Below are 18,259 nucleotides of genomic sequence, written 5' to 3'. Positions count from 1 at the left end.
AATGCGGAGCTTTACAAAAGAAACACAGTCCGGTCCAGATGAGAACTCGGGAGAAATCACTCCACCCAAAAATACAGTTCCTGCTTGTTCAAGTGCCAGAAAGCCACGGCCACTCTTTCACACAGATCAAATAAACCATCTAAAGATTGGCTTGTTGTCTTTGTCGGCTGAAAGAACTGAACCGCTAATAGATGACAGTGTGTCCCCATTGCCGCCCAGCCACCCATCCCACCACCCACAGCCTTTGCCGTCTATTTCTGAACAACAATCCGAGTAGTGCTCAGTGAATCCGGGTCAGAATGAAAGATGGGGCGGAAACGTACTCCTGCGATTCCCGGTAACTGCTTTTCCCTTTGTGTCCCTGTTCATTTAGAGTTTCCAGAGCTATATGCCGTAATATCCACTCCAAAAAGCCCAGCCCTAGGAAATCTGAGTGTACCAATGGCTTGCGGCAAATTTGGTACACACTAAGTTACAATTAAAAAAAGAAAAACACACCAAACCACGGTAGTCGAATTCCCATGCTGCTCTTAACTCGCCTTGTTTTTAAAGGCAAAGGGCCAGTCCAGCACGAAGGGATAGGGGGATTTTTATTTTGTTAGTTTTAGTTTGTTTTCATTTTGCATAGGTTGTCTGGTAACTTTAACTTGTTGACTTCATCTTTAATATGATTCGTTAAAGCTAATTCTTAAAGGTACTATAATCCAAATAGCTTTACTCTGTATTTATATCTTCCCACATCTGAACACTTTCTTAAATATATCTTATAGTCAGATCTGTTTGGAAATCACTCATATCCAATGTGGTTATAAAGCTGTGACCCCCGTTCTTCAATAAAATAGTGCAAATATGTTTTCTTCTGGGTAACAGTGAACACTCGCATGAATGACAGACTGGAGGTGATTTATATGTGTGTGTGCATGCTGTGTGTGTGATGTCTGCCTGTCTGTGCGTGGGTATTGTGCTGCTGTGCACACTGGTGTGCGCATGTGTCGAGGTCAGGGGTCAGTATCAGGCATCGTCCTCTCTTATTCTCTACCTTAGTTTTTGAGAGGTCTTCTCTCACTGAGCCTGGAGTTTGCCCTTTTGCTAGGCTAGCTAGATGGCCAGCAGACACAGCAGACACCCCTACCCCGACTCCTGTCTTCACAGCTCTATCTCCCCAGCCCTGGGGATACCACAGCTCACAGCACCCAGCTTTTACATGGGTGCTCAGGATCTGGATTCAGCTCCTCATACTTGTGCAGAAAGACTTCACCCACTGCGCCTCCTCCTGAGTCTCCTCAACCCCCAGATAGACTCTTAAAAGGATTCATAGGGGCAGTTCAGAATTCTGCACAGACAAGCGCCTTCTGATCTTGAAACAAGAACCAACAAGGAAGAAGTGGACTGCAGGTGGTCACCCCACTCTCCCTGCTATCAGACCCCACGTGGTTCTGCCCCTTTCCTCCCAGGCCTGTCCTGACCCTGTCCTGTCCATCCACCCTGCCCTGGAAGGCTTTTGATTGGCTCAGTTCACTCTAACCTATTCCATACGCCCAGGGTAGATTGGAGAGGGTCACAGTAAGGCTGGAGGAGCCTCGTGCCACCCAGGGTTTCATCACTCAGATGCTGCACTCCCAGCAAGGATACACAGGGCCAGGAAAGGGCCATTTTGCTCCTCGAGTGTCTGCCCTCTTTCTCCCTCTTAGACGCTAGCTCTGTAGACATGCCGTCTGTGTGGTCTTCGCCCTTCCTCTCATCACTGCCCTTCCTCACTTCCTCCTTTTTGAAAATCTTACTTCATGTCTCACCCCTCTACCTGCATACACCATCGTCGTCTCAATCTTTTAACTGACTATAGAAGAGAAGTCCAAGGAATTCTCTAAACTATTGGTGCTTTTAGGTTTACTTTTCATTATGTGTGTGTGTGAGCTCAGTGCCCACGAGGGTTAGAGGTTCCAGGTACCCTGGAGCTGGAGTTACAGGTACTTGTGAGCTGCCTGGTGTGGACACTGGAAGCCAGACTTGGTCCTCTGCAAGAGCACTTAAGGGGTCTTAGCTGACGTACCGTCTCTCCAGCCCTGGCTTTTGGTGTTTTATGGAGATATGTTGTTGTTCTTGTTTATGTTAAAAGCTAACAAATGACATTTTATTTTAGTAAAAATCTAAGTCAAGCATTTCCAGAATTCTCTGTCTTTTCTACTTTAGTAGGACTTGATGGAGGAAACGTGGAAGAGTCTCACCTTCCTAGAGAGCCAAGAATTCTGTCTGCTGCCTCCACGTCTCCCTGTGGCTTGCTAGACGGAAATGGGTGCTTAAAACACGCTTAGGAAACACTATTGAGCCAGCTTCTTACAAATTTTCAACTGTGCTGAAAATAAATTGCTGGGTTTTGTTTTTGCCTTTGAGACAGGGCTTTTTTGTTTATCCCCATCTGACCTAGACCTCACTATGAAGAACAGGATGGCTTCAAACTCAAATGATCCCCTGAGTACTGATGTGGCCACCACAGTATCCACAATATTGACTTCTTGTGGTCGTCTAGAAAAATTAAAAGACTATTTCCCCATCTGCTGTACTTTAAAAAAGACATTAGTATTCTAATAATCTTAAATTATTTTTTAGTTCATGGTAGCCCATTTATATCAGATTTCAAAAAGAGAATAAACCTAAGACCTTAACATTATTGATCTTAGCCAAACATTGGGGTATCGTGGCATTTACTAACTGGGATCAGCAGCTGTGGCTTATTTTGACATGAAGTATGGTTTGGTTGATTGCCTGGTTACTCACTAATTAGCTGAGGATGACCCTGAACTCTGGTCCTCCTGCCTCCACCTCCAGAGTGCTGGGAGTGCAGGGTTTTACCAGCGTCCCGGAGCCTCAGGTCATGCTCACCTCAGCTCCCCTGCACATTTGCTTCAACCTTTCTAACCTAGCGCCTTCCAAAGCCGCCTTCCAGAATCCTTACTTCTCTGACTCCTAAACCTGCCAGTGAGGACCTGAGTTGATCTTACCCAGGATGACACACAGATTTTTTTCATTTTCTGCACAGGGTGAGAACTGAGTAATTTCACGCTTCTTCTTTACAAAACTAACTGTGAGCTCACTCTGTCCACTCATCCCCTGCTCGTTCCCTTCCAGATTCTTAGAATTTAACCCGTTTTGACCGTTGGCCATTGTTCTGATTCTGGGAATCAGTGAGCATTTTCTCTACCTTTCTAAATTCTTGTAAATCTATCTGTCTTCCAACTGATGCTCTGTCAAAGAACTAGCCCTCCTGACTCTAGTTTCTTTTCCTTATTTCTTTTTTTAAAGATTTATTTATTTTATGCAATGAGTGATTTGTCTTCTTCTCTGCTGCCCACCAGAAGAGTGATTTGGGTCCCATGATACTACAGATGTAGACAGCTGTGAACTGCCATGTGGGTACCGGGAACTGAACCCAGGATCTCTTAGAGAGCAGCCAGTGCTCTTAACCCCTGAGTCATATCACTGGCAGAGAGCCTGTAAGGCCACTGTAGGCTTTCTTTAATCTTTGCAACCTTATGGGCACGATTTAGAGATGAAGACTCGAGTCTGTTACAGTACCTGCGTTTGTGGGAGATCGTGCACGGAGATCAGGTACCTGCGGATTCAAGCGCAGACCCAAACCTCTACAACAAGTGGCCTTAAGGGAAACCCCACAAAATCACAACCTTTTTTCCTGTGAATGACAGCAACAGACTAAGGATTACAACCGGAGTGTGTCTACCATGGATCATGTTCTCTCTCTGTTTGGAGGTAGTCCCTAGAGGGGCTCTGTGGTGCACATGCCCAGTACCCTTGAAAGCAAGGTCTGACTAGAGCTGTGTAGAGATCACACACCTGTGTTCTGTTTCACATCCGTGGTTCTTTGCTATGAATTTTGAAAGCCATGGAGCAATAGAGAAGGGATGGAAAGGCTGGGGGGCCTTCTCCAGGCTTTAACTTGGAAAACTGTGGGAGCTGGGCTCTTAAAGCCTCTCTGAGCTTAGCTTCGTCAGAAGCTGAAGGACCTTCCCGAGGTGCTCAGCAAGTTGCCACCACCCAGGTTCTCCTGCATTCCCAGTCAGGCGACAGCTGACCTCCATCAGATCTGTTATACACTTAGCACCATTTAGATGGATTGCCTATCAGAGGCTGGGTGGAAGGTCACCTGTCTGAATTCACACACACACACACACACACACACACACACACACACACAGAGAGAGAGAGTAATAAGTAAGATTTAAAGTTAAAATTAAAACTTGAAATGATACCTTCATCACATTGCAAATTAGAAATGACTTAGAAAAGAGCCCTGAGGAAGAGGTTTGCTCTGGATCTGAGGCCAACCTGGTAAACATAGCAAGACTTTGTCTCAAATACAGAAAACATTTTGTAAAAGCATAAAAATACCATCAACCTGGTCTGGTGATACATCCCTTCCATCCTAGCCCTTAGGAGGCAGAGGCAGGCAGATCTGAGTTCGAGGCCAGCCTGATCTACATGGTGAGTTCCAGGACAGCCAAGGCTACACAAAGAAACTCTGTTTCAAAAAACAAAACAAAGTGGAAAAGGGACAGTCAAAATGAACACTCTTGGAACCAGAAGTGTCACACAGTGGGAGAACACTTAGCGTGTATGGGCCTGGTTCAAATTTCTATACCAACAATAACAGTAAAACAAAAAAGGAAAAAAATCTTTTTTGGTGATGGATCTTTCTAATAATATTGCCGTCCTCCAGGTTTGGCTGTGGGATTTGCTGGGGATGCGGTTTACTCGAATGTATTGGTATGGTAGCTAATGCAGTTGCTAAGGGAATCTTCCCATTGCCTCTCCTAGTGCTAGCCAGGGGGACAAAAACCAGGGAGCCTGTTCCTGAGGGTCCTGTTGAGCAGCCAGCCCTTAGCTATCCAGTGGTTAGGTTCCTGATTGGGGGAGTAGGGCTCACAGGAAAAAAGGTTACCCTCCTCCCCATGGTCCCAGAAAGAACAGGTATTGGTGATGCAGGCACCTAGGACAGAGCATCACCAGCCCCCGGCATCTGCAGGATCAGGAGTTTTGTCCCAGACAAGCCCATCAGCTAGTGAGTTATCAGAACCATGACCTCTCATCTGGACCACTTGAATTTGGACATTTGTCCCCTTTCCTCAGACCCTAAAGAAGCCTTCAGCCATTTGTATCCTACACTGTGCTCTTTCAAAGGCCTGAGGTTCCAGGACTGCACCGCTGATCCGTGATCCTTGGGACCTTTCCTTTGCCTTGCCTGAGGAGTCTCTGGTGACCAGAGATGTGGGGCTCCTGCACAGCAGAGAATTCTGACCCCTCGCCTGCTTCTGAATGTGTAGTCTGCCATTTCCCCAAATCCCTCCACACAGCCATCTGACAACTGACCTTCGAAACTTGACTTTTAACAAACACCTGTTCCAAAACACAACACAAACAAACCCAGCTGCTCCTTACCAGGGTTAGCAGTACACCCTTTAGTCTCAACTCAGAGGCAGAGGAAGAGGCAGGCAGATTTCTGAGTTTGAGGCCAGCCTGGTCTACAGAATGAGTTCCACCCTGTCTCAACGAAATAAAAATAGAAACAAACTAAAACAAAAATAAAAATCCCACCTGTTCCTCAAAGCTCTCTCTTGCCTGAACTGCCCCCATTTTGATGGTGCCTTCTCTCTGATTTCCTTGACCCTTAAGTACCACAAAAGGGATGTACTTGATTTCCCTTGAATGGTTAAGTCATTGACACTAGTTAACCTCACTTCACGTCAACATTAAAGTTTTGAGGTCAGCCATTGTCCTGCTGGAGACTTAGGTATTGGTCAGCTAGCCAGTGAATGTTTCCAAACCCGGGGATGATCACAGGTGGAAAATGAAACTTGCAGATAGTTTCTAACTTCATTTTCTGTTGTCCCATGGGTAACCCAGCTCTGGGTCCCACTGGGGAACTGACTGCCCTGTGCCCTGGTTACTTTTTTCTTGCCCCCCTCCAATAATTGTTAATATCCTTCATGTCTCTACTTGAGTGTACTTACCAAAGAGACACCAGATCTTTTACCAAGTTCCCTGTTGAGTGTGCTTCCCCATTGTACCTGCTTTCCTATTGGATGTACATATACCGTTTGTGTTTTATCGTTCCTATAGATGGTCATTTAATGCCTTTTCTTGCATTAGGTGAAAGCTTCATGAGGTCAGGGACACATACACCTTATTCCCTGCTGTAGCAAATCCCCCACCTAACTACACCACGCATGCTGTAGGCTCTCACTACACCAAATAGTAAAGGACCTGAGGTGAACCAGGGTCCCACACAGTTTGACAGGGAGAGAGGCAAGATTCCGGGTTCCTGAGACCAGTTGGTATGGACCCTCACTGCGTGTGTCAGAGTGACTTATGGACCCAGCGATCATGTACAGTAGCAAAGTTCGCTCAAACAACCGCAGGCCCTCCCTGTTGTCCAAAATAAAGAATAAAATAAAGGCCCAGTGACAACCAGTAGGACTTGAGTTTCTTCTCATCCCACTAAACCCCTGTTGTCCCTTCCCTCTCTAGCTCACAAATAACTATGACAAGGGGACACACAAACACAATCTCAATCTCTCTCTCTCTCTCTCTCTCTCTCTCTCTCTCTTTCTCTCTCTCTCCTCTCTTCTCCCCTTCCCCCTCTCTCCCTCCTTTTTTTGTTTCCTCCCATTCATGAGCTGGGTATGTAGCTCTAAGTCAGAGGACTTGCCTCCAAGTGCCTGAGGCCAGGTTCCACCTTGGTGCAGAAGAAGAGAGAGTAATAGCGTCAGTGTCTAGCAAACTGGTCTGTTAGTGCTCTAGAGGAGAAAAAACATACCAAAAAGTACAGGTGCTGAGTGCCAGAAATTGATCCCTTCCCATAGATGCAACCCATCCCACCACTTCCCCAAGGAAACATCCATCCTGAAAGGCTTCAGTCAAGGAGGTGGTTCCTGTAACTTCAGGGCCACTCTGGGTTGTGGTGCTGGGGATCTCATATGCTAGGGTAGTGGAGGGTACTGCTTCACTGTTGAGCTACATCCCCAGCGCTTAGTGCCCTTTTCTCACAGGAATGACTTCAGCGAGTCACAAGATCTACCCCCCACACACACACACCATACAGATGACAGGAACTCTACCATGATGTCAGCCCCCACCCACTTCTGGACTCTAAATCGCAGACCTGTATGCAATAAGTGCCAAGCCACTGACTGGGGATCTACAAGGATGGATGATGCCATCAGTCCCTCTAGAATGAAGGTCTGCAGGGTTTGAGTCCTAGGGCCGCTGTCATGGGATGTGTGCGATGATCGCTGAATGCACAGCCTCATAGCTATGGAGCGTGCAACTTGGTGAGGACGGTGCCGCCTGGGGAAAAGCCACTGTAGATCCATAGATCTCTGCGCCTTCCAACATGAGGCATTGACTGCTTCTCTGCTCCCAGGACTGGAAGCTCATAGAAGGTAGGGGTGCAGTCTTTCCCCTCCTGTTCCCCAGGGCCTGGCACAGGCTACTCTGCCCACAATGGATGGATGATCGGTGACTAATGACTGGCCTGAGAAAAGCCCATGGCTGAGCACCACGAGGACACGTTGTAAGAGGTCACGGGGTCACGAGGGGTCTCACACTTTGTAAGCTTCTACTTACAACCTGGTCACTTCAGCAAAAACTCAAGGTCGCAAACTCAGGAGTGCATTGGAATTGCGACACAATCCCTGGCCAACCTCCAGGCTTTCAGCATCCTAACCCTGTGTACTGAGCCTGGAAACTGTAATTTAACACACCCCCTCCAACACAAATAACACAGCCACATCAGACTGGTTATTTGTGTGAGAGTCTGATTCGGCTAATCACCGAACATGCTTAGCACATTTTTCAATCCAAAGGCTTTTAAGAACACACAAGATTTGAATCAGGTAAACATGTTTTGAGGCTAGAGAGGTGGGTCACTGGTTGAGAGTGTACACTGCTCTTGCAGAGAGCCTGAGTTCTGGTTTCCAGAACCCACGTCAGGCAGCTCACAACCACCTATAACCCTAGCTCGAAGGGCTCCAGTACCGTCTTCCTAGTTCCATGAGTACCTGTACTCCTGAGCATAGACCCACACACAGGTGTACACACATGTATGTAATTTAAAATAAATCTTTAGAAAACAAACATGTTTTGTTTTCATTCTATCCTAATAAGCTCCAGGATGGATTTGTACCAGGTTCTTCAGTTATATTATAGGGTGAGAATGGATAAAAAAAAAAAAAAAAAAAAAAAAAAAGTCTTGGGAACAGAGGTCGGGGAAGCAGGGCAACAAGGCTGGGGGCAAAGGGGAGTTGCTTGCTGGGTACAATTTTAATTTTGCAAAATAGATCCGGAGCGCTATAGCACAGTACTGTGGGTGTTGGTAATGTGTCCGACTGTATCAGGTTGTTTTTCTAGTGTACGCTTTCAACCAAAATGAAGCGGAAAAGGTTTTAAAGTGTTTGTGCTGTTGCCCATCAAGGCCTGAGGTCCCCGACAGGTGTCTTCTATTGCTCTCTACCTTAGTGTTTGAGACGGGATGTCTTGTGGATCCTGGAGTGCTGAACCATTTCAGCTAGACTGACTGGCCTGCCTTCCCCAGGGGTCCACTCGTCTCGGCCTCCCCATTGCTGGAATTACAGGTACTTGCAGCTTTGTTGACCTCTTTCCCGAGTGTTGGAGATTGCACTCAGATCCTCTGCTTATGAAACAAGCACTTTACAGACCAAGCCTCTTTCTCAGCCTCCAAAATCTATTTTTCACAGGATGAATGATAGTATCTCCTCCTAACTGCTGTTGTGGGCGGTATTTATGAAGCAAAGTACGCAAAGCTGCAGCTGTGGCTCAGGGATTAGTAACTGTTCGAAAGATTATAGCTGTTCTTATCTTGTCAGTGTGGTTCTTAAAGTATTTGGTTACAAGCACAGTCTTGTTTAAAAGCATTTTAAAAGGATTTATTTACTTTTATGTGTAAGAATGATTTCCTCGCCAGGCTGTGGTGGCGCACACCTTTAATCCCAACACTCGGGAGGCAGAAGCAGGCGGATCTCTGTGAGTTTGAGGCCATATCTAGTTCCAGGACAGGCTCCAAAACCTCACAGAGAAACCCTGTTTGCCTCCATGGATGTGTGTGCCTGCTGCGAATGCAGTACCTGCAGAGGCCAGAAGGTTTTGGGCCCCCTGGAACTAGAGTTACCGACATTGTGAAGCACCATACGGGTGCTGGGAATCAAACTCTGTCCTCCGCAGAAGCTTCTTCTTCATCACTGAGCCACATCTCTGGTGCCTTAAAGGCTCTTAAAACAAAATTGTAACCTAAATCTTCAAGATGATAGATGTTTCTCACATTTTTTGAAATGGGATGTCAATTTTCCAAAAAAAGCATCAGCCAGTGAAATGGAAACTTCTCCATCATCTTCAAACTGCCCCTGAAAATCGACATAGCTTTTTGACCAGTTGCATTTAAAAAAAAAAAAGTCCTTACCACCAGACTGTTTACATTGTTCAGATAAACCTATATATATTATAAAACAATAGCAATAACAACAGGCATATTATGAATTGATGTATGAAGGCATGTGGATTTTCTTGCCAGTTCCTACATTTCTGGACACTGAAGTCCTCAATTTGCAGTGATAAAGGAAAGAGAACAAGGATGCTACATCTTGTTTTCCCCCTATAATAAAAGAAATCAAACCAGATATGCCTCCACAAAAGAAAGAAATGTTCTTTCTCTCTTGAAAAACTGCTGGAAGTATTTCTCATCTCCAGTGTGCTTATCTAGAAGGCGATACAATTTCAGGAGACGTGGTCCAAAAGACATCTCTTTTGATCCAGGGCTCATCATTCTTTTGTTTGTTTTATTTCATGTGCATCTATGCTAACGTTCTCTCTTCAGCCTGTTGGCTAAACCTTGGAAGGACAGATGTACTGTTTTACAGGGGCCATAATCCACTTGTGGGCGGTGCTCCAAGAGGCCTTTGTGTGTCCCCATTTTCTCCAATGGGAAAACTAGACTATTGCCTTGTAAAACAGCATGGGACCCAAGCCCTGATCTCCGTGGAATGCTAACCTGGGGAACCTCCCCACCCAGATTCATGAAATTCATCATGGTCCTAGATGGCCCAAATTAGCTCTCGGGTATATGGACCGGGCCAAAGGCCAATTGAAGGTAAAAATGGTAAAAGAGAGAGAATCAGAAAGTGACCCAAATACAGGATTTATGTCACACAGATGTGCCTAAGAGTCGGGTTCATTATTCTGAGGCTAAGAGGGTCAGACATTCCTGGAAAAATTCTTGTTATGTAGGCTTTTAAATCTCTCTCTATTGGAAGGTAAAATCTGAAGCTTATCACCAAGGATTGTCTGCTACGAGTTGTTTACTTCCTTCCTATGAGTACACCCTTTGTGCCTCTCTCAGAACCCTCATGGCTGTTCCCAGCATGTCCGTCCCAGAAGTCCTGTGCAGGAAGGAACAGCAAGGGCAACGCCGACTATTGACAAGCTGTACTTTGCCTTATGAAACAGGGAATGAGCTGTGCTATATACAAATGAACTCTCGAGGGTTAGGATGGCTCCACCTCCAGATCTCCAGAGGCACCTGCTGTCTCTCTTGGCACATCCTTGAGAACAAGTGACCAGACTGGACTGGTGTGGTTCAGGGGTAGAGCCATTGACTAGAAGGGTCTGAGTTTCATCTCTAGCACTTCAAAGACAATTTTTAAAAACCTATTGAAAAAAACCAGGCACAGTAGCCCATGCATTTACTCCCAGCACTCAGGAGGCAGAGAGAACTGTTCTGAGTTCAAAGCCAGCTCTGTCTACATAACAAGTTCTAGGCTGGGGCTACATGATGAGACCCTGTCTCAAAACCAACACACAAAGGACATAAAACCAGATTTGGTAGCTCATACCTGTAATGCTATCCCTCCCAAGACCAAAGCAGGAAGATTGCCGCGAATCGAAGGGTAGCCTGTGTTAGGGAGAAACAACAAAACTCAAAGCCAACGGAAACACTGATACTTGTGACGCAGCAGGATCTGGGTGCTGCGTTCTGTCTGGTGAATTGTCCTGTTGATTCCAGTGAAGACTTGAAGTTGGGTGGCTTGGGGCTACCTGTAACCCTAACCCTTCCCAGTCATGTAACTTTGGAAGGTTCACTACTGTAGGCCCCAGTGTCCTAACTTAGAACAGGACTCCTATCACACACCACATTGAGTGGGTGTTTACAGAAGGTTTAAGAAGTAAAGAATTTGCAATATGGGGGTGCGCAGAGGTTGGGGGGGCAGAGGCACCTCCCCGTGTGGCCAACAGAGAGTGCCCGCTTTGTCATTGATGCGGCCCAGCAGCATGGCCTCGTTTGGTTCACTAGAGTCAACCTCCTATTTTCTCCTCACCCTGGAATAACAGCTTCACTGAGTCTGGTGAGAAGGAAGCATACATTAAGCTGATAATGGACTTTTTATAAACAGTAATCACTCACCAGAGCGCATACCCTGCTTCAGAGTCCCACACAATATTTCAAAATGAAATAAGGAAATATTTAAATTTTTCTTCCACAGCTGTTTTCTGTTTGATTTTTTTTTTTTTTTTTTTTTTAAGAGTGACAGGAACAGTTTGCCATGTTTTGTGTCTGGTGTGTTTTTTTTTTTTTTTTCCTCTCTGTTAAAATGCTGAAGGATTTTTTTTTCCCACTTCCTTGCCTCTGTAGGAGGATAAAAAGAAATCTGTCCCCTGCAATTTGCTCTGGTTTTTCTCAAAAGCTGGGCAGGAAAGTCAGCATCACTCAGGTGGTATCTAAAATGTTCTCGCCATACAAGAGTGCACGCAAGAAAAGAAGCCTATAATTTTCGAGCATTCTTTCAGGAAGTTTGTATTCTGTTTTCCAGGGAGCCTTTACTTTCCGAGGAAGTATGATCGACATGCCATTACTGAAGCAGGCCCACAACATTGTTACGCTTGCCACATCCATCAAGGAAAAATGATCTGTTAAATGAAGCCCTCCTCAGGCGGGCTGAATGGATACAGTGGGTCGCGGTACCCAGGGCAGCGTGCTAGCATGCCCGATCAAATGAAACCTTGTTTCATTTACAGTTCATGTTCGTCATGACTCCCGCCCTCCTCCTGTGTCTTACTGACCAGTTTTTCTAACAATAAATTTTCTTCCCTTGGAATCTAAGTTCATGGCTTTACTGTTGTCTATTAATGTGTTATAAATATGGGTTTATTGTTTCATGGGGAGGAAGGATGGGTGGGGAGAAGTTAAGTCCTCAATGAAACAGGTATTCTGGTCTGTGTATACTCTCCCCCATTCTTCTTTTATTAGGAAATATCTCCAATATTATGCATTTGTACAGTGGACGCCACAGATAACTTTGAGGCTAAGTTCTTAAAGAATAATATCAAAATCAAGATTATCAGCACTCTGAGTAATCAGATAAAATGACAAAGATAACATTGAAAATGTCAGGTATCATGTCGGTTTATAAAAGACAGTTTCTAAAAAAAATCAACTTTCAGAACTGATTCCAGGGGGAGCCACTGCCCCCTCAAATGTTCTATCCATATGGTGACCCCGAATGCTCTCATCTTGAGCGAATACTTGAGGTCAACAGTTACTGGCAATTAAAAAAAAATGAATGCAGGGAAAACAAGACCGTTCATTCTCCCCTTTATCTTCCTGCTTAACTGTTTGCCATTGAGGCCATTTCCCCCCCCTGTAAACGTAGGGCCAAGATAGGACTCCCTCAGCCATAAACTTGTACGTCCAGAGGACACAAAGCCACAGGCCGGTGCATATGGCCCCCTGAGATTTGCATCACATTAGAGATGAGGCTGTGGGTCATATGGGTGGTGTGGTTAACGGGCTTAGGAAAGCTGTTTTGAAGAGGTTAACCCAGCTTGGGGGAAGGGTAAACAAACATAACAACCAGCCATTGTTCCCTATTCAGCACGGTACCCTTCCACTGGAGGCGAAAGGGTATTGAAGCCTCAGAGGATCAACTTGTGCCTGCCAGAGGACGCCAATGAAGTTTGAAACACCAACAAGCGGAGATTTTGTTTCTCTTCCTCATTAAAATCATGAGCTTTTGTGCGGAGACTCTGGACTCCTGTTCTTTAAGAAATTAGCAGAATGGGAAGTTTAAAACTCCACACCAACCTTTTCATGACCTACTCAGCGGCGTGGCTGCTCCTCTTAGACAAACACCGCGGGGGAAGGCTGTTCTGTTTATTTAAATTTGTAAATAGAAAACAGTTGTTTTTCCACTTTCGTTTTTCTCCCCCCTCCTTAGGCCCTTCTGGTGCCCCATCGGGGTCTGCTTTTCACCCTCGGAGGTGAATGCCATACCATCACAGCAATGCCAGGCCAGAAACCATTGCCACCACCATCAACCCCAGTTGCCAGGTAGGAAGGGGAAGACCACGCTCTGACTGGCATGTGGCTGAACCAGATGCAGACCTGATAGATCTGGAGAAACATGTTCTTGAGACGTGAATATTCACAAGCAGGAACCCTGAGGGGCTAGTTTGTAAACAGAGATGAGGCCTGCCTGCTCTGGACCCTGTGTCTCCCCTACCCTATGAAGCCCCTTGTTAAGAAGTCATCATGCCTCACCTGGGCCACCTCTTGCTACCCCAGAAAGTGGAAAGAAGGAGCTGTCGTCCGGCAGATGGTGCTTCAGGACAGCGGACAGGGGCAGTGGACAGCATTTCTGGGTGAGGAGCATCCCCAACTCCCCATGCTGCATCTGGAATCATGAAGTCAAGTGTACACAGAGTAAGCTAGAACCATGGGGGTCCACGCTTCTCCCTTAAAACAAAGACTTAGAAAGACTGTTCACAAGCCAGCAGAGACTGGAGGGCCTTGATATACCTGTCAACACAAGCGCGCACACACACACACGTGCACACACACATACTGGTGTCAGAAACAGCACTGGTTCAGATAGCCTTTGGCTGTAAAAGGATTGGAGGGTACATGTCCTGGCCTCCACTCAGCAATGCCTCAGCCCCCAAGCCTCCACAAGCAAGGGCCTCCCTCCGAGGAAGCCCCACCTGTATATGGTAGAAGCCGTAGAGTCCTCAAAGAAAGCGATCTTTCAAAGTGGTGCTAAGAGCTGGGCCTCGTGAGTCCTCCCAGTCCACAGCAACAGGGCCATGGACTGCTAGGTCTCTGCTGTGTTGGATTATCTCTGAGTCCTTATCACCAACTTCCTTGTTCATACAAAAGCACTTCGTTTGGTTCTGGTTTTGATTTTGATTCTGAATCTTGATATGTATCCTGGACTAGCCTCAAACTCACAGGTCTCCCCCTGCATCATCCTCCTAAGTACTGAGATTATAGCCTTGCACCACCATACCCAGCTCAAAACCACCTACTTGGCAAAGCCTTCTCAGACATGAGGTTGATCATCTTTGTAACCAAGAGATCCCATCTGGGGTAGGATCACAAGACTGAGGCCCACAGGAGATAAAGATGTGGGCCAATTGCCAGTTCTCTGAGCAGATACCCTAACAAGGGCCCTAGAAGAGAGGTTAGTGTCTACCGGAGTCCCACAGAACCTCATTCCCTGAGAGATAGAATCTTAAAACATAAAGAAGCTAAGAGGCAGATTCCCCGGTTCTTCCACCCACATCCCTGGTACCATGAGTAGGTGACAGAGCAGGGCTTGCAGAAATGCAGCCAAGGCTGAGGGAGTTCTCTAAACCCTGGGAAATGAAGTGGGCCTTCATCTTCTGTGCTGGGAAGGGCACACAGGAAGGGGACTTGGCTGCTCATCAGATTAATTAAAAAGAAGCATACCTGTTTATATTTTTCTGTCACTCATGACAGCCACTTTGCCCTATTGCTCCCCCCCTTGTTATTAATTCTAGGGGGCTAAATTATGGATAACACTATTAAAACATTATCAGAACTAATGAGAAACAATTACTTAGAAAATGAGCCAGGACAAGATTGAGCTGAGAACATCAGCGGTTGATCGCCGCAGATTAGTTTAATAAATCATCAGGTGCGAAGCAAGACTGACTGGATCGACGCAAAGCCTCGTCACGGGAAAATGAAATTGCGATTTTTTTGCATAATTTTTCCATTAATCTCAATAGGACCCGTGTGGTGTAGATTGCTTTATTCCTTTAATACCTTGCCCGGGGGAGGGGGGAGTACCCAATAATGTCTTCATTGTTTTACTGAGGTCTTAATGACAATCTGTGACAAACTCATTTTAATGTATAGAGGATTGTATCTGTACAGTCATGTTTTATTGAAAGGGTGAGGGGAATTCCCGCCGGATGAGGCCCGGGCTAGGACACACGTTAGGGAGTTTCTCGAGCCTTCAGTTGTCCACCCGGCCGGCCGCGCTGGCTCCCACTGCTCGAGAGACAAGCCGGGAATAGCCGGGAAATTGTGTCCGGGGAATGAAGACTTCACCGCCTATAGTTTGAATTTGAAAGTCTCTTGTTGCTTGGCATATTTTGCTGGGTCAATAGAACCAACCATGCGGTGTTCCGCTCTCTAAAATAGAAGTCATTATCGCCTGGAACACCTTGCTTTCAATAGTTTTGTGGGAGTTAGGGAAAACTGACTTTCTTTAGAGACTGTGGAATTTTCTAAGTTGCCACAGGGAGAGGAAAGAATACCGGCTCTCCACCCCCTCCCTTCTTCTTTTCTTTTCTTTTTTTCAGGACATTCTGCTTTTAGAGCTTACATTTATTTTGCAATCTGAATCCTCTGGGTTTTTATTTTTACCCTCTAGTGTTAGAAAAGCAATGGAAGGAACAAAACCGGTCATAAGATTTTTTTCCACGGGAACTTGTGAATATTAATACTGGCGGAGGTCACAGGACGGGTCTGTAAATGCAGGATTTGGGAACAACGACCTATCTCCCGGGGGCGCCCCCTGCAAGGTCTTCACTTTGCAATTTAGGGGAAGTAATTACCTGACCCTAACATTGAAATGCTAAAGCCTAGCTCTTCTTTTTCCCCCCCCCCCCACTCTGTTTTAAACTGAGGCCTGGGCTAAGAAAGCGACCCAACTGGAAAGGAAATTACTTTCGGATACCCAGCTTAGTGCCTGTAAAACTTACGCAGTGGGACCCAGCAGCTTTTCGCTCTTCTGTCGGTGATGACTTTTGTCGTCAGTGGAGACGGTTTGTTTAGATTCCAGCAATTATTTGACGGCACAACTCCTTCAAAATCCATAAGAATTGCCAGTGACACAAAGCAAGCGCTGGAAAGACAGCGAAGTCCTCCCCGCTGCTCAGTTTGTGGCGATCCACTCAGTTTCATCTAAGCTGGTTATTACATTTAGGGGAACTATGTAACTGTGTTCTTCCTTTATGTACGTAAGTTATTATATATTATTATATTATTTTTTTCCTTTCTTTTTTTCATCGTGACTGATCGGCTGGTTATTCCTTTTGCTGCTTCCTACGGGAAGGGTAGGGCGAGCCTGGTACCTGCGTGCCGCTTAGGATCAGGATACACGTGTAGGTGTTCCGTCCCGCGCCTCCCACCGCCTGCGATCAACGTGCGGGCATTGCCCTGGGGCTGAGACCAGCAGGCTCCGGACACCTTTCGGAGGCTGCTGCCCTGCCCTTGGCGATGAGTTACACGCGTGTAGCGGTACTGGGAATTGGGGGAGCGGTGGCCGTCGGGGCCAGGCCCGGGCCGCAGTGGGGGGATTCCAGTGGCCCAGTGTCCAGGACTGCAGGCCTCCCGGACTCCGCGAGCCTGTCACGCAGCCAGGCTGTAATGGTACAAGATCAAAGGCTGCCCCGTGTCCCCGCGGAGCCAGGGACAATCCCTCGCCTTTGTGCACGGTTGCTAGGAGCCGGAGAAACTAAGAGAAAGTGTCAGAAGCGTGTTAATCAGACTCGTTACAGTGTAACAATAACGTCTCTCTCGGGGCTCCTGGGCCCCTGCGCACCCCGCACACAGGCCGGACACCTGCGTGGGGCCCATAGCCGGTACTGGGGACCCGTCGTCTGGGTGTGTCAAAAACACCAACGCTTGTTTCTGGGCCACGGTGAAGACAAATTCTGGGGGAGCCTCCAATGCCTGGCGAGTCCTCTGGGTTCTGCTGTACTGGTTCTGAGTTCTACTCCTTTTAAAGATGACCTGATTTGTGGGCCAGGGAACCTGGGAGGATTCAGGTCTGCTGCCTTTTCGACCATTCAGTCAAGGCGTTCAGATTCCTAACTCGGGATCTGAATCATGGAAAAGGGACATTTACTCCAAAGCAGACAGCTTTCCGGTTAAAATTCCCCTGGACGCAGCAACTTTGGATTTCTTTGCACATCTGTGAGAGAACACCACAAATTCTAATCCCCAGGGTAAGAGAGAAGCAGAACTTTGCTGAGTTAGTATATTCCCCTGAAGTTTTTAGTGGGGAATCTGTCCTCAGGAACATTCAACTAAATTAATATTCAGCCAATATCTGTTGAGTTCACTGGATGCCAGACAGCTGTCCAAAAGTCACAGGGCTATCCACTGATAGATTCTCTTCAGGCTAAAATGCCTGTGTAGGCTGAGTTTGGTGGCTCAGCCTTTAATCCCAGCACTTGGGAGGCAGAGGCTGGTGAACCTCTGCGAGTACCAGGTCAGCTAGGGCTACGTAGTGAGACCCTGTCTCAAAAAATAAAATATAATAAAAATAAGTCTGTTGGATGTCCAGGAAGAAACAACCACCCAAAAATAGTGTTTATATATTAAAACACAGTTATTATAAGAACAGAAGTTTGAATTAAGAATTTAAAATGTAGCCATGCGGTGGTGGTGCATACCTTTAATCCCAGCACCTGGGAGACAGAATCAGGCAGATCTCTGTGAGCTTGAAGCCAGCATGGTCTACAGAGAGAGTTCCAGGACAGGCTCCAAAGCTACACAGAGGAACCCTGTCACAAAAAAACCAAAAACAAAGAATTTAAAACGTTTGGAAATCCATCAACCCAAACTCTTTCTTCCTCTGCGCAGATGGCAGACTGCAGCATGAAAGTCAAGCCGTGCCAACCTGCCGTCTAAGATATGAGGTTGGCCCTTCCATGGTGTGCACATGGCTCTACAGACTTGCCTAGGGAATGCTGGCCTGGTGCCTCCTTTTCCTCCCTGACCGCACACAGGGAACTGCAGTGCTCAGCCACAACTAGAGACTGGCCGAAGTGAGGTGTCTATCTTATATGTGACCTTTTACTTGAGAACCACCTGAAGGCGTAAACAGACAGAACTGCGGCCCACTAAGTTAAAGACAACATTGAT

At 46.5% G+C, this 18,259-nt stretch overlaps 1 protein-coding gene across 4 annotated transcripts in view; it reads left to right on the top strand.

Moving 5' to 3' along the window:
- Window positions 1–18,259, top strand: part of Clybl (citramalyl-CoA lyase) — a 287,801-nt gene that overhangs the window by 208,745 nt on the left and 60,797 nt on the right. Inside the window, exons 8-9 of one of the 4 annotated variants that reach the window (XR_006020670.1) lie at window positions 8,530–8,645; window positions 11,892–12,181. The exons of 1 other annotated variant lie outside the window; for it this stretch is intronic. Coding sequence is in view for 2 of the 3 variants with exons in the window: in XM_038310333.1 (XP_038166261.1) it covers window positions 11,892–11,987 (96 nt within the window). In the remaining variant the exon portion in view is untranslated. Of the gene's footprint in view, window positions 1–2,190; window positions 2,210–8,529; window positions 8,646–11,891; window positions 12,182–18,259 lie in introns of those variants that run through there. 2 more of the 4 variants (XM_038310333.1, XM_042054113.1) reach the window with 2 other exon arrangements.

This window comes from Arvicola amphibius, chromosome 13, assembly GCF_903992535.2.
Source record: "Arvicola amphibius chromosome 13, mArvAmp1.2, whole genome shotgun sequence".
In the NCBI taxonomy this organism is placed as follows: domain Eukaryota; kingdom Metazoa; phylum Chordata; class Mammalia; order Rodentia; family Cricetidae; genus Arvicola; species Arvicola amphibius.
The sequence above is the reverse complement of the archived record's forward strand: the minus strand, read 5'-3'. Positions and strand labels throughout refer to the sequence as shown.